This window comes from Neopelma chrysocephalum, unplaced genomic scaffold, assembly GCF_003984885.1.
Source record: "Neopelma chrysocephalum unplaced genomic scaffold, ASM398488v2 Primary Assembly neopelma1_124, whole genome shotgun sequence".
NCBI classification, from domain to species: Eukaryota; Metazoa; Chordata; class Aves; order Passeriformes; family Pipridae; genus Neopelma; species Neopelma chrysocephalum.
The window spans coordinates 2,530,376-2,547,201 of record NW_020897786.1 but is presented as its reverse complement, the minus strand read 5'-3'; the positions used below and the strand labels follow the sequence as shown (position 1 = coordinate 2,547,201).

The 16,826-nt window shown below is 40.4% G+C and overlaps 1 protein-coding gene across 7 annotated transcripts in view; it reads left to right on the top strand.

Moving 5' to 3' along the window:
* The window catches only part of HMG20A (high mobility group 20A), a 39,116-nt gene extending 24,381 nt beyond the window's left edge, over positions 1-14,735 (top strand). For 5 of the 7 annotated variants that reach the window (XM_027698017.1, XM_027698013.1, XM_027698016.1 and 2 more), the window contains 7 exons: positions 542-757; positions 2,887-3,019; positions 3,397-3,428; positions 7,758-7,833; positions 8,707-8,922; positions 9,560-9,703; positions 11,985-14,735. In XM_027698017.1, the coding sequence (XP_027553818.1) occupies positions 542-757; positions 2,887-3,019; positions 3,397-3,428; positions 7,758-7,833; positions 8,707-8,922; positions 9,560-9,696 (810 nt within the window). In that variant the 3' untranslated portion in view covers positions 9,697-9,703; positions 11,985-14,735. The remainder of the gene's footprint in view (positions 1-541; positions 758-2,886; positions 3,020-3,396; positions 3,429-7,757; positions 7,834-8,706; positions 8,923-9,559; positions 9,704-11,984) is intronic. The other 2 variants (XM_027698019.1, XM_027698020.1) reach the window with 2 other exon arrangements.
* Positions 14,736-16,826: the final 2,091 nt, after the last annotated feature.

Here is a 16,826-nt window from a genome sequence, read left to right as displayed (position 1 = left end):
AAAGCCTACAGAACAGATGAGAATAGAAAAGCCTGTATAATGTCCTTACATCCACATTTTGGGCACATTATACATGAAGGAGAACAATTTGGAAGGGGCAAAATAACTAGTTATCAACTGTTAAGTAATACCCAAAATCTCTCCAAAAATGATACTTCAGTAAATGACTGGGAGGGTGAGAATAATTAAAAACCAAAATAAATTTAAACAAGCAAACAAGTAATAAAAATATTTGCAGTTGCATTTGCTAAGATGATCATGTCATGGATTATCAATTCTTTTGATTTTACAATCAAGTTAATGCCAATGATATTTTGTTGTCCCTGTGGATACTGTAAAGAACTTTTCATAATGTGACTTCTTTGGGTTTGCTTAGAGAAAAGTCATGATTCCTCTAAAGTAAGGTTTAGAGCCTGCATCCATGGAGAGGATGTGCTGCAGCAACATATTCCTGGTGAAGTTGTGTGAGACAGGAATGTTTATTTTTCCAGAGGTGGTTATTTTCATCCAGTCTGAATTGTCTTCTGTTTTCATTTTGCAGCAGCAGAGAACCAAACGAGGAGGCTGGGCCAAAGGGAGGAAGAGGAAGAAACCCCTCAGGGACAGCAATGCCCCCAAATCCCCCCTCACAGGGTACGTGCGGTTCATGAACGAGCGTCGGGAGCAGCTTCGAGCCAAGAGGCCTGAAGTCCCTTTCCCAGAGATCACCAGGATGCTGGGCAATGAGTGGAGTAAACTGCCTCCTGAGGAGAAACGGGTACCATTCAGCTCCCTTTTCCTTGTTGGGTTATGATTACTCTTAAATGGGAATATTGTTGTTTAGTGAGGGAGTTAACATAGGCTTTTGACTGAGGTTGTGTTTAGGAGGATGTTTCGAAATAAGGGGCACAGGTCTTCCAGAGTTCAAATGACAAACCTTGGTAGGGCCATAGCATCTCATCCAGGTGTGACTTGAGGAGAACTGTATCCTCTAGGTAATGCCAGAATATGTTCAGGACGGGGGGATTGCTCTAATGAGACATCCCACAGTTTATGGGATCCATCTGGAGTAACTCTGCTGTGCTCAACTCAGATACAGCTGAGACCTGTAAGGTCAAAGCCTTGGGATGTGATGTTTTCTAATTGGGACTACTGTGGCCTTCTGCACTGTCTGATAAGTGAATGAAGACCAAGGCCATGTTGGGGCTGGCCCTTTAATGCCTTCTGGACTGGACCTTGTTAATGGGTTAATTGCTAATGGATGTTTTACTATCCACACCTGATTGCCTGTTAGATATTACAGCAAAGCAGTTCTTAAATCACAGTGCAACTTGATGCTCTCATATGAATTGATCAGGATATTTGAACCCCCAAAAGAACTTCAAGGGTAAGGTAATACTTTAAAGTTTTTATGAATGAAAAATGAGATGGTTCAAAAAACGAGATTTTCTTTTGTTGCTTTTTACTAAGCTTGTAGAGTACAAGGTATGCAGAGATGATATAAAATGGTGCATAGGGATAGTGATTTAACCATAATGGAAAATGTGTGGCAAGGCAAAGCAGTTGATTTGGTAACAGACAGTGAGAGTGATGTTCCTTGGAGAAAAATCAGGATTGCCCTAAAGTAAGGTTTGAAACTTAGATCTGTGGAGAGGATGTGTTGCAGTAACATACTCCTGATGGAAATGTCTGCTGGGAGAGAAGGGAAAAAGACATTCTGCCCCTCAGTCCCTGCCTTTAACATATTCTTATCGTGCCTGAGGCAGATTTTTAACCCAGGAAAAAGGAAATGGAGTTCAGATCTCTATTCTATGTACTGCTTTTTAAATCCCCAGGGAATCTGTCCTTGAGTAAAGCTGTAAGTCTCTAACTTAGAGCAGGTCAGGGGAAGACTGCTGAGCCCTTTCAGCAACACATTGCTGGAGATGGAAAAAAAGAATATCTCATGGAAGAATACCATGTCCAAAAGCAAAGCCAGCCCAGCATCACCGGATTTGCTCTCCAGAATGTTAACACTGTCCTCATCAGGGTCAAAACAGTGTTGCAAATGCATGGAATTTATAATTTATATCTATTGTTGTGATGACTTAATGAAAGTAAGTCATACCAGGCTGACTAAGGTTCAGTCTGATTTAATACTTACATTCATTGCATTTTAAACTCCTTAGGAGGAAAAAAATGGGAAAGCAACTTTTTTCTTGCAAGGATACCATTAGTAAGCATTGTGACCATTCATTAAATGTTTCTCAGTTCATCAGTTCCCTTAAAGAAGTCTCCAGGGAAGCTCATTCTGTCCTGCAGATGTGTGAAATACCTTCAGCCCAATAAGAAAGGTGTCTATCAACCCAAATGAGGACAGGTTATATCAATTAAAGCCAGGCTCTTACCTTTATGCTACTCTTGGCAGTAGCCATCGTGTTTTGTTCACCTCTCAGATGTGCCAAGTGTGTGGTGGTGCTTTTTGTGGTGCTTTTTGTCCGTGAGGCATGAAAACAAGAGTATATTTGGAACCCCACTGTCACAGGTCTGAACCATAAAGCATCATCTGATAAGGTGTTCTTGTTTGGCAGCACTTAATCCTGGCCACAGAAAAGGAATTCTGAAGTGTTTAGGTAGCATTCAGTTAAACAGAGCAGCTTAGTAGCAAATTACTCCTAACTCTAACAAAAATAGAGTTAACAGAATAGTTAGCTGGCTAAAAAAAAAGAGAAAATAGGACACCAGAATACAGCCATTTTATCCAGAAATCTTATGTCTTTGCATCTCAGATCCGTTCTCATTGTCTCTTCACTCCTTTCCTGTTTGCAGAGGTGGCGTGGATCAGAACTTCATCTGACAAGTTGTTTTTCTGTCCTTCTTCCCGAAGGGGAGGAAACTCCCTGAAACTCTTGGGCTTTTTTGTTTCAGCGCTACCTCGATGAAGCAGACAGAGATAAGGAGCGCTACATGCGGGAGCTGGAGCAGTACCAGAAGACTGAAGCCTACAAAGTCTTCAGCAGGAAAGCACAGGACAGACAAAAAGGCAAATCCCACCGACAAGGTATTGAATGGGACAGAAACATGTGCTGAGCTAGAACAGAAGATTCCCAGCTAGTCATATACCCTGGCACTCATTTAAAGCCTTTACCTTAAAGGCTTATTAAAAAGCAAATTTATTCTTTCTATGACATTTACATCAGCTGTGTGTAAAGTGATTAGATTTATGTAAATTTAGCTGTGTCTAGATTGTGTTGGAGGATGTGCACCGAAAGCATCAAAGTTAGACACAGCTTCTGTTGACTTTCTAGGAAAGCTGCACAAGTTGCCTTGTCTAGAACTGTTGTGTGATTATGGTTGTGTAACTGCTTTAGTTCTTTGGTTCTTGTTTTCTCAAATCTTGTGTATTTTGGGAGACTTGTTGTTTGTTTTCTTTTTCAGATGGAGCAAGACAGCCAGCTCATGATCACGAGGTAAGTTTCTTCATTCTACATTTAACATCAGTGGGTAGATTTTCAGGTGACAAAAACTGCCAGTGAAGTCAGACCCCAGTTTATGCCAGTTGAAACCCTAATCAGAAGAGTGAATTTTTCCTCTTTCTGTGCAGGTTTTGATCAAAAGTTTAGAAACAACTGAGTACTCTTACACTCACTAGTGTGATGAAAACTAAATTTGGTAAGTCTTGGGCACGTATGAATGATCTAAGATGAAGTGAAACACAGGGTACACATAAAACACAGGTCTGTTTTGTTAAGGGTCTGTTTGTGATGTTAAGTCAGTCACTGGGTGCAAGTCAGTATAATTGAGCCTTTACCTGGTGTGTTAGAGGTTCAACTTGCAGAATTTTTATTTAGAAATTTTTCAAAGCAGAGAATTTTGAGACCCTGATAAATCTGCCAAGTTAGCACCTTGAGGTGGCTGTTTTGAGGTACTGATTTTCTGCAGCAACACAAGTGCTTGTGTCTTCCTTGAGGAAAATGGGTAAAGCAACCAATAATTGGAAAACGTTTGGCTTAAACCTCCTCCTGCCCTCCCCCTCCTTCTGCATATGTAAATATTGAAAAAGAGTGATAATATCTGGAGATAAGATGCCCTTGCTGAAGTTGGTGAGACATGTAACAAATTTTGTGCATCCTGGTTGACTGTGGTCTCTCTCCCCTCGAAATGCTGCAGCTTTCTCTGGTTGTATTACCTGGGGCCACAGAGCTTCTTTCATGGTTACCGATAAATTGCAAACCAAGAGCAATGAAAAATCTTGCTTATACACAGCCTCTTCACTTGTAAGCAGTAGGGCTTTCTGAAAGATCTGTTTTTCTCTGTGAGGCTTTTTGCCTTGGGAAAGCAATCCAGTTGGTTTCTGATGTGTTTATTACAATAGTGACAAGGCTGTGCACTGCTGAGAGGCAACTACTGGTCTTGTCAACCTGCAGGAAAATAAGTTTCACTTTCAGGAAAATGCTTTGGTAGGATGTTTTTAGTATGCCTTGTATTAACTTTTAAAGGAAATTGCAGTAAGATGAACTTTTAGAAATATGTGGTCCCCAAGTTTTCTGATTCTACAGTTACTGAATCAAAGTTTCTCTTTAATTGTATAAAAACACATTACTGAAGGCTTCAGGTTCTAGGTTGACTGTGACTATTGCATAACCTTTAAATTATACAGGTGGCAAACTACAAATTCAGAGTCTTATCTCTTATCCTTCTCACTTAAGCCATCATTGCTGGTATCTCACATCATAAATGTAGTTAAAATGGAGTCCTCCTCACTCTGTGGGACTTTTAAGCTTCCTCAGATACAGTTGAACACCATGACATAGTTGAACTAACAGCATGTTAGACATCCTTCTCTGAAACTGTGCCTTTGACTACTTGGTGTTTTTCACCTTTATATTATAAAATCCCACATGCTTATCACCTAATGTGCTTTCACATCCTTTGTGCAAGGAAGTCAAGTATTATAATCCTATACAGGAATAAGCAGAAAAAACTCAGATTGCTTTTGAAATATGTACTCAAGTTGTTGCTGGAAGTGAGACTAGAGCTTTTTGTTGTCTTGCTGCTTTCTCCTGTCCACATTGACTATTGTTCCATTGTTTGTGATTAGTAGGTATGAGCTGATTAAATTATGTCTTGAGAGAATATAAGAAAATAAGGTCAAGGAAACCTCTTTCCTCCCCTTACTCCACTTCAGTGTTCATGATTTAGTTTCTGTGAGTCACTGTTGAAGTAATTCTAAACATTGTACATATAGAGATGACCTCTAAAAAGTATTGCAATGGGCAATTCAAATATGAATTATAATATAACTAAAGGATGAGAGAGAACTTGTAATCGATATAGACTTGAAAAACATGGATGTACTGTCTCATGAGCTCATCTGTGGGCATGAAATGAACATTTTTCTTCCTCCAAATTCTAGTTTCATACATATAACATATAGCAGTATACACTGGAACTGTTGTCATCAGCAGTGACTGAAATCCTTGATAATTCTTCTCTGTTGTTCTGGTATTTTTTATTTCCTCAAGCTGTTGGATTCCAAGTAGGGTCTATCTTCATGCAGACTGTTACACTTCTTTGTGGTAAGATTTCAAAGTTTTGTGCACATGTCAAGGAGATCAGGTGTTGCCTGGTGGTATCTACAACCTTTGAAGACAGGGAAATGGCTGCTGTAGTAGGAGCACATAAGAAAACCGTCTTCTCTGAGAACACTTAATGAAGTAGTATATTTATTATATCTGTTCCTTCCATTGTCTGTAGCCTGACCATACCAGGAAGGGTGAGCTTAAACCCCCCAAAATCTCAGCTTTCTCTTTACCATGCTTCACCATGTCTCTAAAAACTTCAAATCTGATTTGTTCCAGAACCTTCCAAGTTCAACCTCAGTTTTAATAACCATTTGTTGACAACCTGGAAGTATATCAGTCTTGTTTAAGGCAAACAATAGAAACAATTTTGGTTCTCTTTTGGTTTGAGGAATGGCTGAAAGACACATAACCTGAACAGACTGGAGCCTTTTCAATAGGTGGTAACCAAAGCCTTATGATTTTAATCTTCAGTGAACCTCAGAGTGGCTTAGGTACTTGAGAGTTCTCAGGAGGCTCTTTTACGTGCTGGGTAATGTGTTCTGCAATGGGAGAGTGCTGATGGTTTTCATTGTCACGCTTCTGTTTGGTAGAATTTCTTGGTTGCCTTTTGGAAGCTGAACAGTTTCATCTAATGGCCTTAATATTTCCTGGTTTTTACCTGAAGAACCTGTATCCCAGGGCTGTCAATAGAATACCCTCTCCTCTTTGTAGTACTCTCTCCTCCACCATCTGTTCTCTAGGAGCCAGTGATGATCCAAGCCAATGCCTCTTTGCATCCAGGTAGCAATGGCAAGCATGAATTAGAATGTTTCAGATGGGTGTTCTGTAAGTGTTCTAACCAAGCTTCATACCTGCCAACATTTAGTGCACATTAATGTTGAGATCCTAGATTTTGGGGTGAAATTAATTCCTGGCCATCTAGGCAGTGTTCAGAGAAAATGAATACGTTCTTCACATTTCTGTACATGACTTCTCATTTTTAAATATGTACTCTTGAGACATTTTCCCTGTAGCAGCATGTATAAAATCTTCAGTGAAAAGCACGTGTGATCAGGAACCCAAAGCAAAGCCCTGCTGTGCCTCTGAGAGCTGGGCAGGTTTGTTACCCCTTCCTCTAGTCTTGCCTGTTTCTAGTGTGTCTTCAGTTGATCCATGCCAAGTGAGGTTTGAGTTCTCACTCAGTAAATACAGAGCTCCTCAGCTGTAATTCTACCAGACAATAAAAGTCAGCTTATCTTTAAAAGCAATCAATGGACAGTCTGTCTCTTCAGGTAAAGACAGAGTACCTGGTTGGTAGACTGCCAAATGGCATTCAGCTCACCCCCTCTAGCCTTTTTATGTGGCAGACACCAATATGATACTCTGAGCTCAGGGGCCAGAATTCCCTTCTCAGCTGTTAAACATTTAGGTTGTCTGCTGGGCACCAAATCATGTGTAACACTCCAGTTCTGGGCCATGAGTTTGTGGCTCATTGTCAACCGCGGTGTTGGAGAGTTTTGAAAAGCTTTGGTTCTCCACAGACATTCTTGCATGCTTAACTTTGTGTGTTAAGGTACAGCTTGATTGTGGTTGCTGCAGTTTATCAAACCAAATTTGCTTTGGCTTTGCCAATAACAGTGCAGGAGGTAAAGTAAGCATTAATTGCCCTTTGACACGCAGAAGTGGTGACTGAAGCATATTATAGTGGGGGGGGTTTGCCTTGAGTCAAACTGAGTTTTTTAGGGCTTTTTTGACTAAGTTATAGAGCATTTCCTGATTTAAAAGTGTGTTTTAGGTTTTTTGCTTTGGTGGTGAAAGGCCAAGAATCATGAAACTTGCTGTGCATTTTGCTCCCTCTGTCTCCTGTTTGTTGATATTTCTGTATAGACAATTTCAGGATGTGTCAGTTGGTTGATGGTGGAAAATATAAAAACATTCAGATAACTTTAAAACTGAATCAGTCTCGTGTGTAATGTTGTTAGGGTGAAAGGATGTATATTAGTATGTTACATGATATTTCTTGATAGTGGTATTTGGCTGTGATTAAACCTGTATCTTTAGCTGAGACATACCCTTTGGCTTGTTTTGGTAGAAGCTGGAAGTGTCTTTTATCCATACAGCTTCTTATCTGCCTCAGTTTTTGGTCTCCCTGCCCTTCTATTTTCATGATCAAAACAGTTAAATGAACTGCTGAAAACAAACCATTGAGCTGTGTTATTATTCTTTCTTTTGCAGAAAGAAGCAGATACAAAGGAGAGATCTGTCTTTGATATTCCAATCTTCACAGAAGAGTTCCTGAATCATAGTAAAGGTAAGTCAGACTCTTGCAGGACCCTTTCCTTGCTTTTCTAGAGGTTTTGCCAGATGCTGCCTGGCTGGAGAGTCCTTGCACTCTCCCATCTCAGCTCAGGTAATGACTTAGGTACAGTTTCTGCTTTTATCTTACCCCTCTGTATGAACACAGGGGCTGCAAAGCAGTTCTTTCTGGATTTGTCTTCCCTAATTAGTCTTTTTAGAGAATATTTCTGATGTTTAAGCTCCCTTTGCTCTTATTCCAGGCAGTCCAAGCTGGATCTGCTGTTCTATAGAGCAGCCTTGGTTAGAAGGGACCTTAAAGATCATCTAGCTCCAAGAAATACCTAAAGTGTAGCATGATGATGGTTCAGGCTGGTTAGCAGTATTTTATTCCCCCCCCCCATGTGGAAGATTCCACTGATACATTTTCTGTTACTCTGTTTTTCATAGCTATATGTCCCAAGAGCTTAGTATTTTTTGCCTGGAGACTTTCTTGATGGACCAGAATTCAGATTCAGTTACTTTTCGCAATGATCTGTAGAAAAGTATTTTTGTAACTGGTATCTTGTTTGTAGGATTCTTACTACTGCTGTTAAGCTCTGTCATTCTGAATGCATTTGAAATTAGTCTTGCCATCTTCCTCCCTAAGCAATTCCCCTATTCACTTCCATTCTGATGCTTTGAATGTTTTCTAATTTGTCTGTCTCTCTAGAAATTAAGTCTACTTCAGTGCTACTGTAGGCACTATTGGCACTCTATGATATGATGCTTTTCATCTATAAACCAAAGCTGCACCATTTATAGCCATCAGTTGAGCACTCTAGAACATTCATCCTAGATATGTTTTTAATAGTTTTTTGACTCCCTGGGAATGGGTCAATGTTCACAGCCCGGGAAGCTGAGCTGCGGCAGCTGCGGAAGTCCAACATGGAGTTTGAGGAGAGGAATGCTGCCCTGCAGAAGCACGTGGAGAGCATGAGAACTGCCGTGGAGAAACTGGAGGTGGACGTGATCCAGGAGCGCAGCCGCAACACGGTGCTGCAACAGCACCTCGAGACCCTGCGCCAGGCACTCACCACCAGCTTCGCCGGAGTCCCGCTACCAGGTAAGACTGTCTGGCAGGTTAAATTTCACTGCTTATGTGTATACCATGTTGTGAACTCAGAACACGTGGCCTGCTGTGATAGTTCTGTGCTCTTGGCTGTTTCTGAGCTTTTGTTGTAGTGGATAATGAAATATTTCTAATGCGCACAGGGGGAAGTGTAGCGTCAGTGCTTTATTTCAACGTGACATTTATTTTCTTACTGCTCTTACTCTTCCTAATAAAGTGAGACACGCATTCAGTCCTTGCTTTACTTGACTTGTTTTATGAAAATGTTACTAAATGGAAAAGACAGGACCTGCAAGTTCTTTGATTAAAAGAAAGGCTGTGTCTGTATTGTCAGCTGCCAGAGAATCCACTTAGATACTACGAATTACCAGCTGAGAGAGTTTGTTATAATCAACTGTGAGACCCAAATCAAAGAGAACCATGCTTCATTAGTCCTCATATCCTTGGGACTACTCACTTTGTGGAGTTAGGAGGACATTGTTTTACAGAATCTGTCACAAGAGGTGGTGCATGGCAAAATCACCTCCTATAGCAGTTGGCGTGTTGGCACAAATTACCCTTGGTGTGAACTTTTTGGAATTGCTGTGGTCATGGAAATACCCTGTGGCTCATTTTACTGCCTTAACTATAGGTAGCGGGGAAACACCCACGATGGAAACTATTGATTCCTATATGAACAGACTGCACAGTATTATTCTGGCAAACCCACAGGAGAACGAGAACCTCATTGCCACAGTCCGGGACGTGGTGAACAGGCTGGAGCGCTAGTGACTGGGTAAGTGTTCCCTCTTAGGCTGCTCCTGGCAGCTCCTCTGTACCTCTGGCACCTGTTCTGACGCTGATTCTTGTGCTGATCACCACATTGTACAATCAAAAAGGTTTCTTCCTCAAAGCCGCAGGAGAAAGTTGTCTTAATGAAAGTCAAATGGGGTTGAAAGTATCCAACGGCATTAAAGGGTTCTGAAATTCCCCTTAGCTCCAAAATCTTTTCGTATTTGTATGAGGTGAGTAAAAGCACTAACAGAATGGTAACAGGGTGACTAATTTAGAGGGAGGTTCTTTTCTCGAGTGAAGTAAACCAGAAAAATTCAGCATTAATTGTAGAATCTGGTGGCTACAGGGAAATTTTATTTGTCTCAAGAGTTACAGGGGAGCTCAACTCTGTTATAAACTGAAAATACTCTGCAACTACTTGCTCTATAGCACCTATACTACAGCTCTTCTGTTTATGAAGGTTTACATGTAAATGAAGCACTGATGTATGGTTTGGGCTATACATAGCATTTGCTGAGACTCTAATTTCATGTGGCTTTTGCATAGATTATTATTGAGCTCATGATTCTGTATTTTTTTGTTCCTGTTCAACAGCTTAGGAAACTGTAATAGAGAACAGAGTAGAAAAGCAAATCTACAAAGAAATAAATACCAGTCTTTCTGCATTACTGTGCTGCTTTGCATTTCCCACACCTCCTACTCCCCCACTTCCCCATGGTGCACAGCACCAGGCAGCCACGAGGAGTTTGCCCATTTCTGTTTTAACAAAGTACATACCTGCATTCTTTGGGCACTTATTATGTAGAGATCTACTGTACATGTCTTGAATAGTGTTTAGAAATGCAAATACAGCTGCCTTGTGCCATCTGCAAATATGAAGACAGGGCTTTTCATCCTTTCTGATTCTGACCTTTTGTGATACTGTGTAGAACAGTTAATTACACATTTCCCATTATAGTGTGGCTTAAGCTGGAAGATCATTGTCCTTCCAGAGGGTAGCCAGATGGAACGGACTGTAGTTCTAAGAGATGACTGAGCTCCCAGCAGAATAAAGAAGTGCCTTTACTGCTGCTATTTGTGAAGGGAACAGCTTGTCGATCCAGGTCTGGGATTTTTCAGCAGCTCATCAACCTCCTCATTTTCGTATACTGTTTTCAATTAGCACTCAAGCTCAGAAAGAGAACTGGGGGAGGGGAGGTTTTACAGAAAGGATAAGAGGGGAAAGCAGTTTCTCATCCATCAGTTATTAGAAGGGCGTGCCAGGCCCTGAAATGGATATTTGTCCTCTAAGCACCTTGCCAGAGAAATCGTATCTCAAGGCTGCTAAAATCTAGACTTTCATTCTCTTGTCAGATGACTTCATATTTCCTAAATGTTGGACACTTTGTGTTCCTAAAAATGCAAGTATAATTTTCTTGGATAAACTGGATTCGGCTGTAATTGTAATTCTTGTTTCTACTTTCAATTTGAAAAATAGTTCTCCTTTCACTTTCCCCTTCCCATGAAGACCTTTCCTCTTTTCAATAGCAAAACAGTGTGAAGTAATTAAAAATGTGATTTATAGTCACCTAGTTTCACTATATAAAGACATGCATGTAACTAAATATAATGATCAAGTAATTCATTGGGACTGTTAATCACACTGACTTGCACTTGGCAATGATTATATTTTCTGACAATTTTGGAAGGAAGAAGGTTGGGTTTTGTTGTATACAAACCTAGAAAATGGTAGAGATTCCCTAGAAAACAAGGAAGCTTTGTATAGAAAGGTTCACCTGGCACATGATAAACTGTATCAACAAACTGTCATCATCAGTGTGCCTTTGTTAACATGCATATGAAGTATATTAATTCTGAATGTCATCTCTGTCAACCAAATGGTCTCTCTTTGAGGTTGAGACACATTACATATCAATACCACAGAAAACTGTTATGATACTCCTGAAAACAACTGTATTTCACAGATCTGAGGTGTTTTTTGGTGGCTTAGTGCATTGTATTTAGGGAATATATGACTAAATTGGTGAGTACTTTGGTTTTTCTGTACTGCACGGTAAAAACTTCTTTGTGCAAACACACCATATGGGGAGAAGAGAGGAAGGGTTTTGTTATTTAGCAGTCTGGATGGAAACAGAAACTCAGTTCAGTTTTGTCTCTATAGGCTGCTTTGCTATACTTAACGTTGTGTTTTCAGATAAAACATCCAAAAAATAACGTCACAGTGCCTGTTCAGTCCTGGCAGATTGTAGTCTTCTAACACTTATTTTCTGTTTCATCTGCAGGTCTCGTGACCCTGGGAAGCTTTACAAATATATTTTTGGCCAGTGTGGAATAAGAAGCCATGAGGGAAAGACTAGAGTTGGGAGGGAGGATGGCAGGTTTGTCCTGGGTCCTTCCCGTGTGGTTTGTCAGGGAGACAAACAGATCAATGCATTAAAAGGTCTTAAGAAGCCACGGACACCGCCCACTAAACACTTGGAACTGTCCTCTGTGTGAACATTTCCGAGCATGCAACTTCTGTGCAATGTACATTTTCGATGAGTTTTGCTGGGTGTGAGGGTGCCTGTGTTCTGTGGACTGGCTGGCTGTGGAGATGAAATCTCAGCTCGTCAAATGAAGTCAGCGTACGTGTTGTAGTAATAACTTTGATGTGTTATATTGCCTGATGTCTTCTAGTGTCTTTTTATTTTGTTTTCATGTTTATCCTGTGGGGTTACCTTCCTTCACTTGTTTTCTTCTTTTGATCTGGTTCACTGATTCTTGCAGTCCTGGATAGCAGCACTTGTGCTCTCTGCTGTAACAGGGAGCCTTCCTTGGTACACTGTCTTGTCCTATGCTGCCTGCTATGTTTATATAAGCTTTTCCTAAGCAGAATCCTGGGGGTTTTTTGTGTTAAGCCTGCAATTTCTACAAAGTGAGTTTGCTCCCTGCTAGGGACTGGCTGTGGCTGATGCTTTGTGACTTGATTCTACTCTGAGACAGACTTCCTCTCTCCTCCTTCTCTCTGAGCACCTCTCTTGCACATAGCATCCTGCTCTTCTGTGAAAGTCTCCTGTTATCTCTTGAAAATGTTTGCAGAGCATTTTACTATCACAAAGGTCAGTGGAAATCAAGATAGAAAGTGCAATGTTAGTTTTTCTCAGCAGGGATAAATAGGATTCTCTGTTTTAGTCTAAAACCACAAAGCTTGCCCTTCCTCTGATACGTGGCTCAGTCTAATTTAATGTTACTGCCTTGTTCTTGAGAGAATGATCTCATGGGGAGAACAGTTCTCTCTAAAAAGAGAAATGAGCAGGTGGATTGCATTTTTTTTTATTTCTCTGCCCTCCTGAAATCAGTGCTGGGTAGCCAGGTGCCTGGAAGCAGCACATATATTTTTGCATGAATTATTAGAGCAGAGAAAGCTATTAGCAGCTAGACCCACAGAATTCTGCATTACAGCCTGTATGTGCTCTCACCTTTTGTACAGTTCAAGTACAGCCCCTGGAGCCTGCAGCATTCAGCATTTCATGTTCCAGTGTGACCTAAATGGCCTTTCACTTGCATCAAGTAGAGCTCTGCATGCCTGAGCCTGGAACCTTGCTGAGCTACACCACACCTCCTGTGAAAGTTGAAGGCACCCACTGTCTGCACTGACTTATGCAAAACATTTGCTGCCCTTTGGTTCCTGTCAAACTGTTGGTTTGGCTCAGCACTTGTTGGACATCTCTGGGCTTTATGGTAGTGGTTGAAATGCTCTTTCCTCCACGTGACAATCTCTTTGCTTCTCCATAAGATGTCTTTTAAAATTCCCTTTGTAAATTGGAGGTTGCTTTCGTTGCTGGAGTGTGTTGCAGTCAGCATCACTTTAATGTATCTGTGACACAAATATTGTGAAGATTAAAAAGCAGTTTCTTCTCTTCCTATGCTGTACACATGGACTTCATGCTGGCCTGAAGCCATCTCCAGGTCAACATATCGTATACCCTGGTCTCTGCTGACTCCTGGGCTTATTGCTGTAGCCAAGCAGCAGGGATTTTCCAGGTAAATTCAAGTCTTCCTTCAGGGAGGAAACTCCTTTCTCTGTCTTCTGTTTGCTTTCAAGACTTCACAAAAAGGAACCTCAGTTTCCTGCATCGACTCTGCTTTCTGTAACATAGATGAGACCAGCTGATGTTGACATGAATGGGTTCTATAATGAATGTTGTAAATCCTACAGGTTGTTAATGTCTCCAGAAGAAGCACCAATACCTTAATCTCCTGTGTGTATCTTGTTTTTTTAGAACTGGTGATGTTTGACTATTGTAGAAAGTGGCCAAAGTGCACTGCATAGCCAAAAGTTGATTTACAAAACCCTGAAGTCTGTGGCTTCCTACCTAATTCCTGGAGTCATATCCCATAAAGACTCCAGAAATTCCACGTGAGGTGGAATTCCAGGCTGTAACACGTCCATGTTGTCAATAAGGGCTGCAGAAGCCCAGGGCAGCTCTTGGCTCGTGGCACATTGCTCAGCCATCACTTTGCTGAGCAGCACACAAGTGTTACGGGATGGAAAATTTAAGGTGATATTAGCTGGGGCTGACAAACCTCTTGCTTTCTCCCACAGGGAAGGAAGGGAGTTGGATTATCCATCCTGAGGCATCTGGGGGAAAACTAAGTTCTTGTTCACTGATGATGTGACAGATGATGTTTTGTCTCATTAAGAAGCTTCTTATTTACATTGATTAACCCTATAAAATGGATTTTCTTTCCAGTGTTTTCAGAGTGTCACTTCAGTTTACATTTTTCAGTGTTGACTGATTAAAAAAGGAAGTAAAAAATGAAGTGTGTGTCAAGGAGAAGAGTGGAATAAAATGCTTTTGTCACTTAAAGAAATGTTAAGAGAAATATATGAAAACAGAATCCATTTGCTGGATTAATGTGTTCGGAATTGTTGAGATGCCAAGTTTTCTGTACAATGTTTTTGTAATTAAACTTTGGAGCTCCTTTGTTTTTAAGAAGTTGATGTTGTTGTTTGACACTTGCTTCATTAAAATTGTTCAACGTTGAATCCATTCTGATTCACTTTTAACTGCATTTTCTGAAAGAACTATTACTAGCATCGATCTCTTGTCAGAGATTTTGGCAACTCCATGTTAACCTTTGAAAGGAAATAATGTACCCCCTCCTCCTCTCCATCTGAAGTGTCTCCCTCTGAAAAAGCCAAAGGAATTTAAGTTATTATTTATAGTCATGAAAGCCTCAGATCTTTGGTTTTAGCTGATGGTCGTCAGGGTCCTTCCCCAGCTTGTGTAACTTCAAATTTGTCAGATCTCTTGCTGAGCCCTCTTTTGAGATCCTTGTCTTCCTTTGTCCTCCCCAATTTCCCACCACCATATTGATTTTCTTTTCCTGTAAGAACCTTCTGTATCATACCTCTTGCTCTCTACTTGGTTTCCTTTCCCCCTACTAAATTTTTATCATCTCTTCCCTGCTGCTCATTGAGAATGAAGCAAAACTGCAGCCTCATGACATTTGCACTTGATGTAGGCCCTCTGTAGGGGAGTTTAGATGACTTCTGCCTGCACTGGTGCTCCTTCTGAGGTCACAGTGCTGTAAACACCCACGTCTTTGTTACTTTTGTGTTCACATCTTGTAATTTTGATTGCCAAATTAATGCCTGGTCTGTTTATACCAACAGGCTTAGTAGTATCTGCTACCTGGGACGGACTGTACCTTTAGATTTACAATGCCTTGGAGTTTTTTTTTAAAACACTAATTATGTAATGATAAAGATAATAAAAGTAGAAGGAAATTAGGGAAAGCTTATATTGGAGAATAGCTGCTGTGTGACACTGGCTGGTCCAGAGCTGGAGAAAGTAACAGCAAAACAGGTGCACACCCAGAGGAAAAAATAAGTGCAAAGCAACAATAAACTCATAATAAGAGAAAGACGTAATTCCTTTCTAACCTGTGGTCCTGTGCGTGGCACCAGGAGCAGATGGTGGTAACTCATGCTCAATTTGAGGCAATGTGGTGTAATATTTCCGCTGTTTGTTCCTGTTTGTTCCCCCCTGTTTACTCTGCAGCTGGTCAATTGGCCCAGTGATTAATAATCACACCAGGGAAGTTAGGGGGATCTGAGGGCTTTGGGCTCTTAAGAGGAAGAGATCACTTCCTCTTTTCTCAGGCAGGTTCCTGTTGATAATGTATTTGGAAGCTGAAATTAGGTCTTTTTAATCTTCTGCTTCAGTTCATTTGTATCCTTCAGTCAGGAGTACACTGAGGCTACTAATCCTCTACTCCTACCATAGAATCTTTCTGCTTGTGAACCATGAATAGTTTTGCTGCTTCTTTCTTCCTCATTGCTAGTAGTATTGAGGGTTTTTTAAGCTTTTTTTTAACTTTAACTTTTTAAAAATATATTCATGATTTGCCATCTTAAATGCAAAATCTCTGGATTTTGTATGTACTGTACAAAATGAATACGTGTATGTATTCATTTTGGTGTGTGGTGAAGCATCCACATCCATTATGTGTAATACAAGGAATAGCATTTATACAAACTGATCTGTGGGTTATATTAATAAACCTGTAATTCTTGTGATGTGGGGGTTTGGTTTTTTTAACAACTTACTGTGGAGAGACTGATGGTTTGTTTGTCTGAAGATATAAAAATGCAAGTTATTCTAAAATACAAGGTGATTCTAAAGGAATCTGCTGTTTATTTTCCCGTTGATGAAATGGTTCCTCTCCTAAAGTTGCTAAATATTCTGTTTACAGGTTTGTTTAACTTTGGTCACTTATCCTCTGGAAGGTGAAAGGCATTCTTACTTTTCCCTGGAAGTATGTGCATTGAAATCCATCTAATTTTTTTTATAAATTTGGATTCTAAAAAAGGTGTGAAGAGTTTTGCCTGTCCAAATTTTTGGCTGCCAGATATCCATCTGGTTTCTTTGAATTGAGTAGAAAAATGTTACATTAACCAAATACATGGATGGGTGAGAACAGAGAGAGTTCTAGTTTTTGTTCTGGAATAATAGTCCCATGGCATTTCTCTTTCTATCTTATATTGGCAGTTTTAGTTTTATTAAATCTGTTCTAGTGTTAATCAAGAGAGAATTCCCTCATCTAATTTATTTGAAAAACTGCTTAAGCCCAGGATA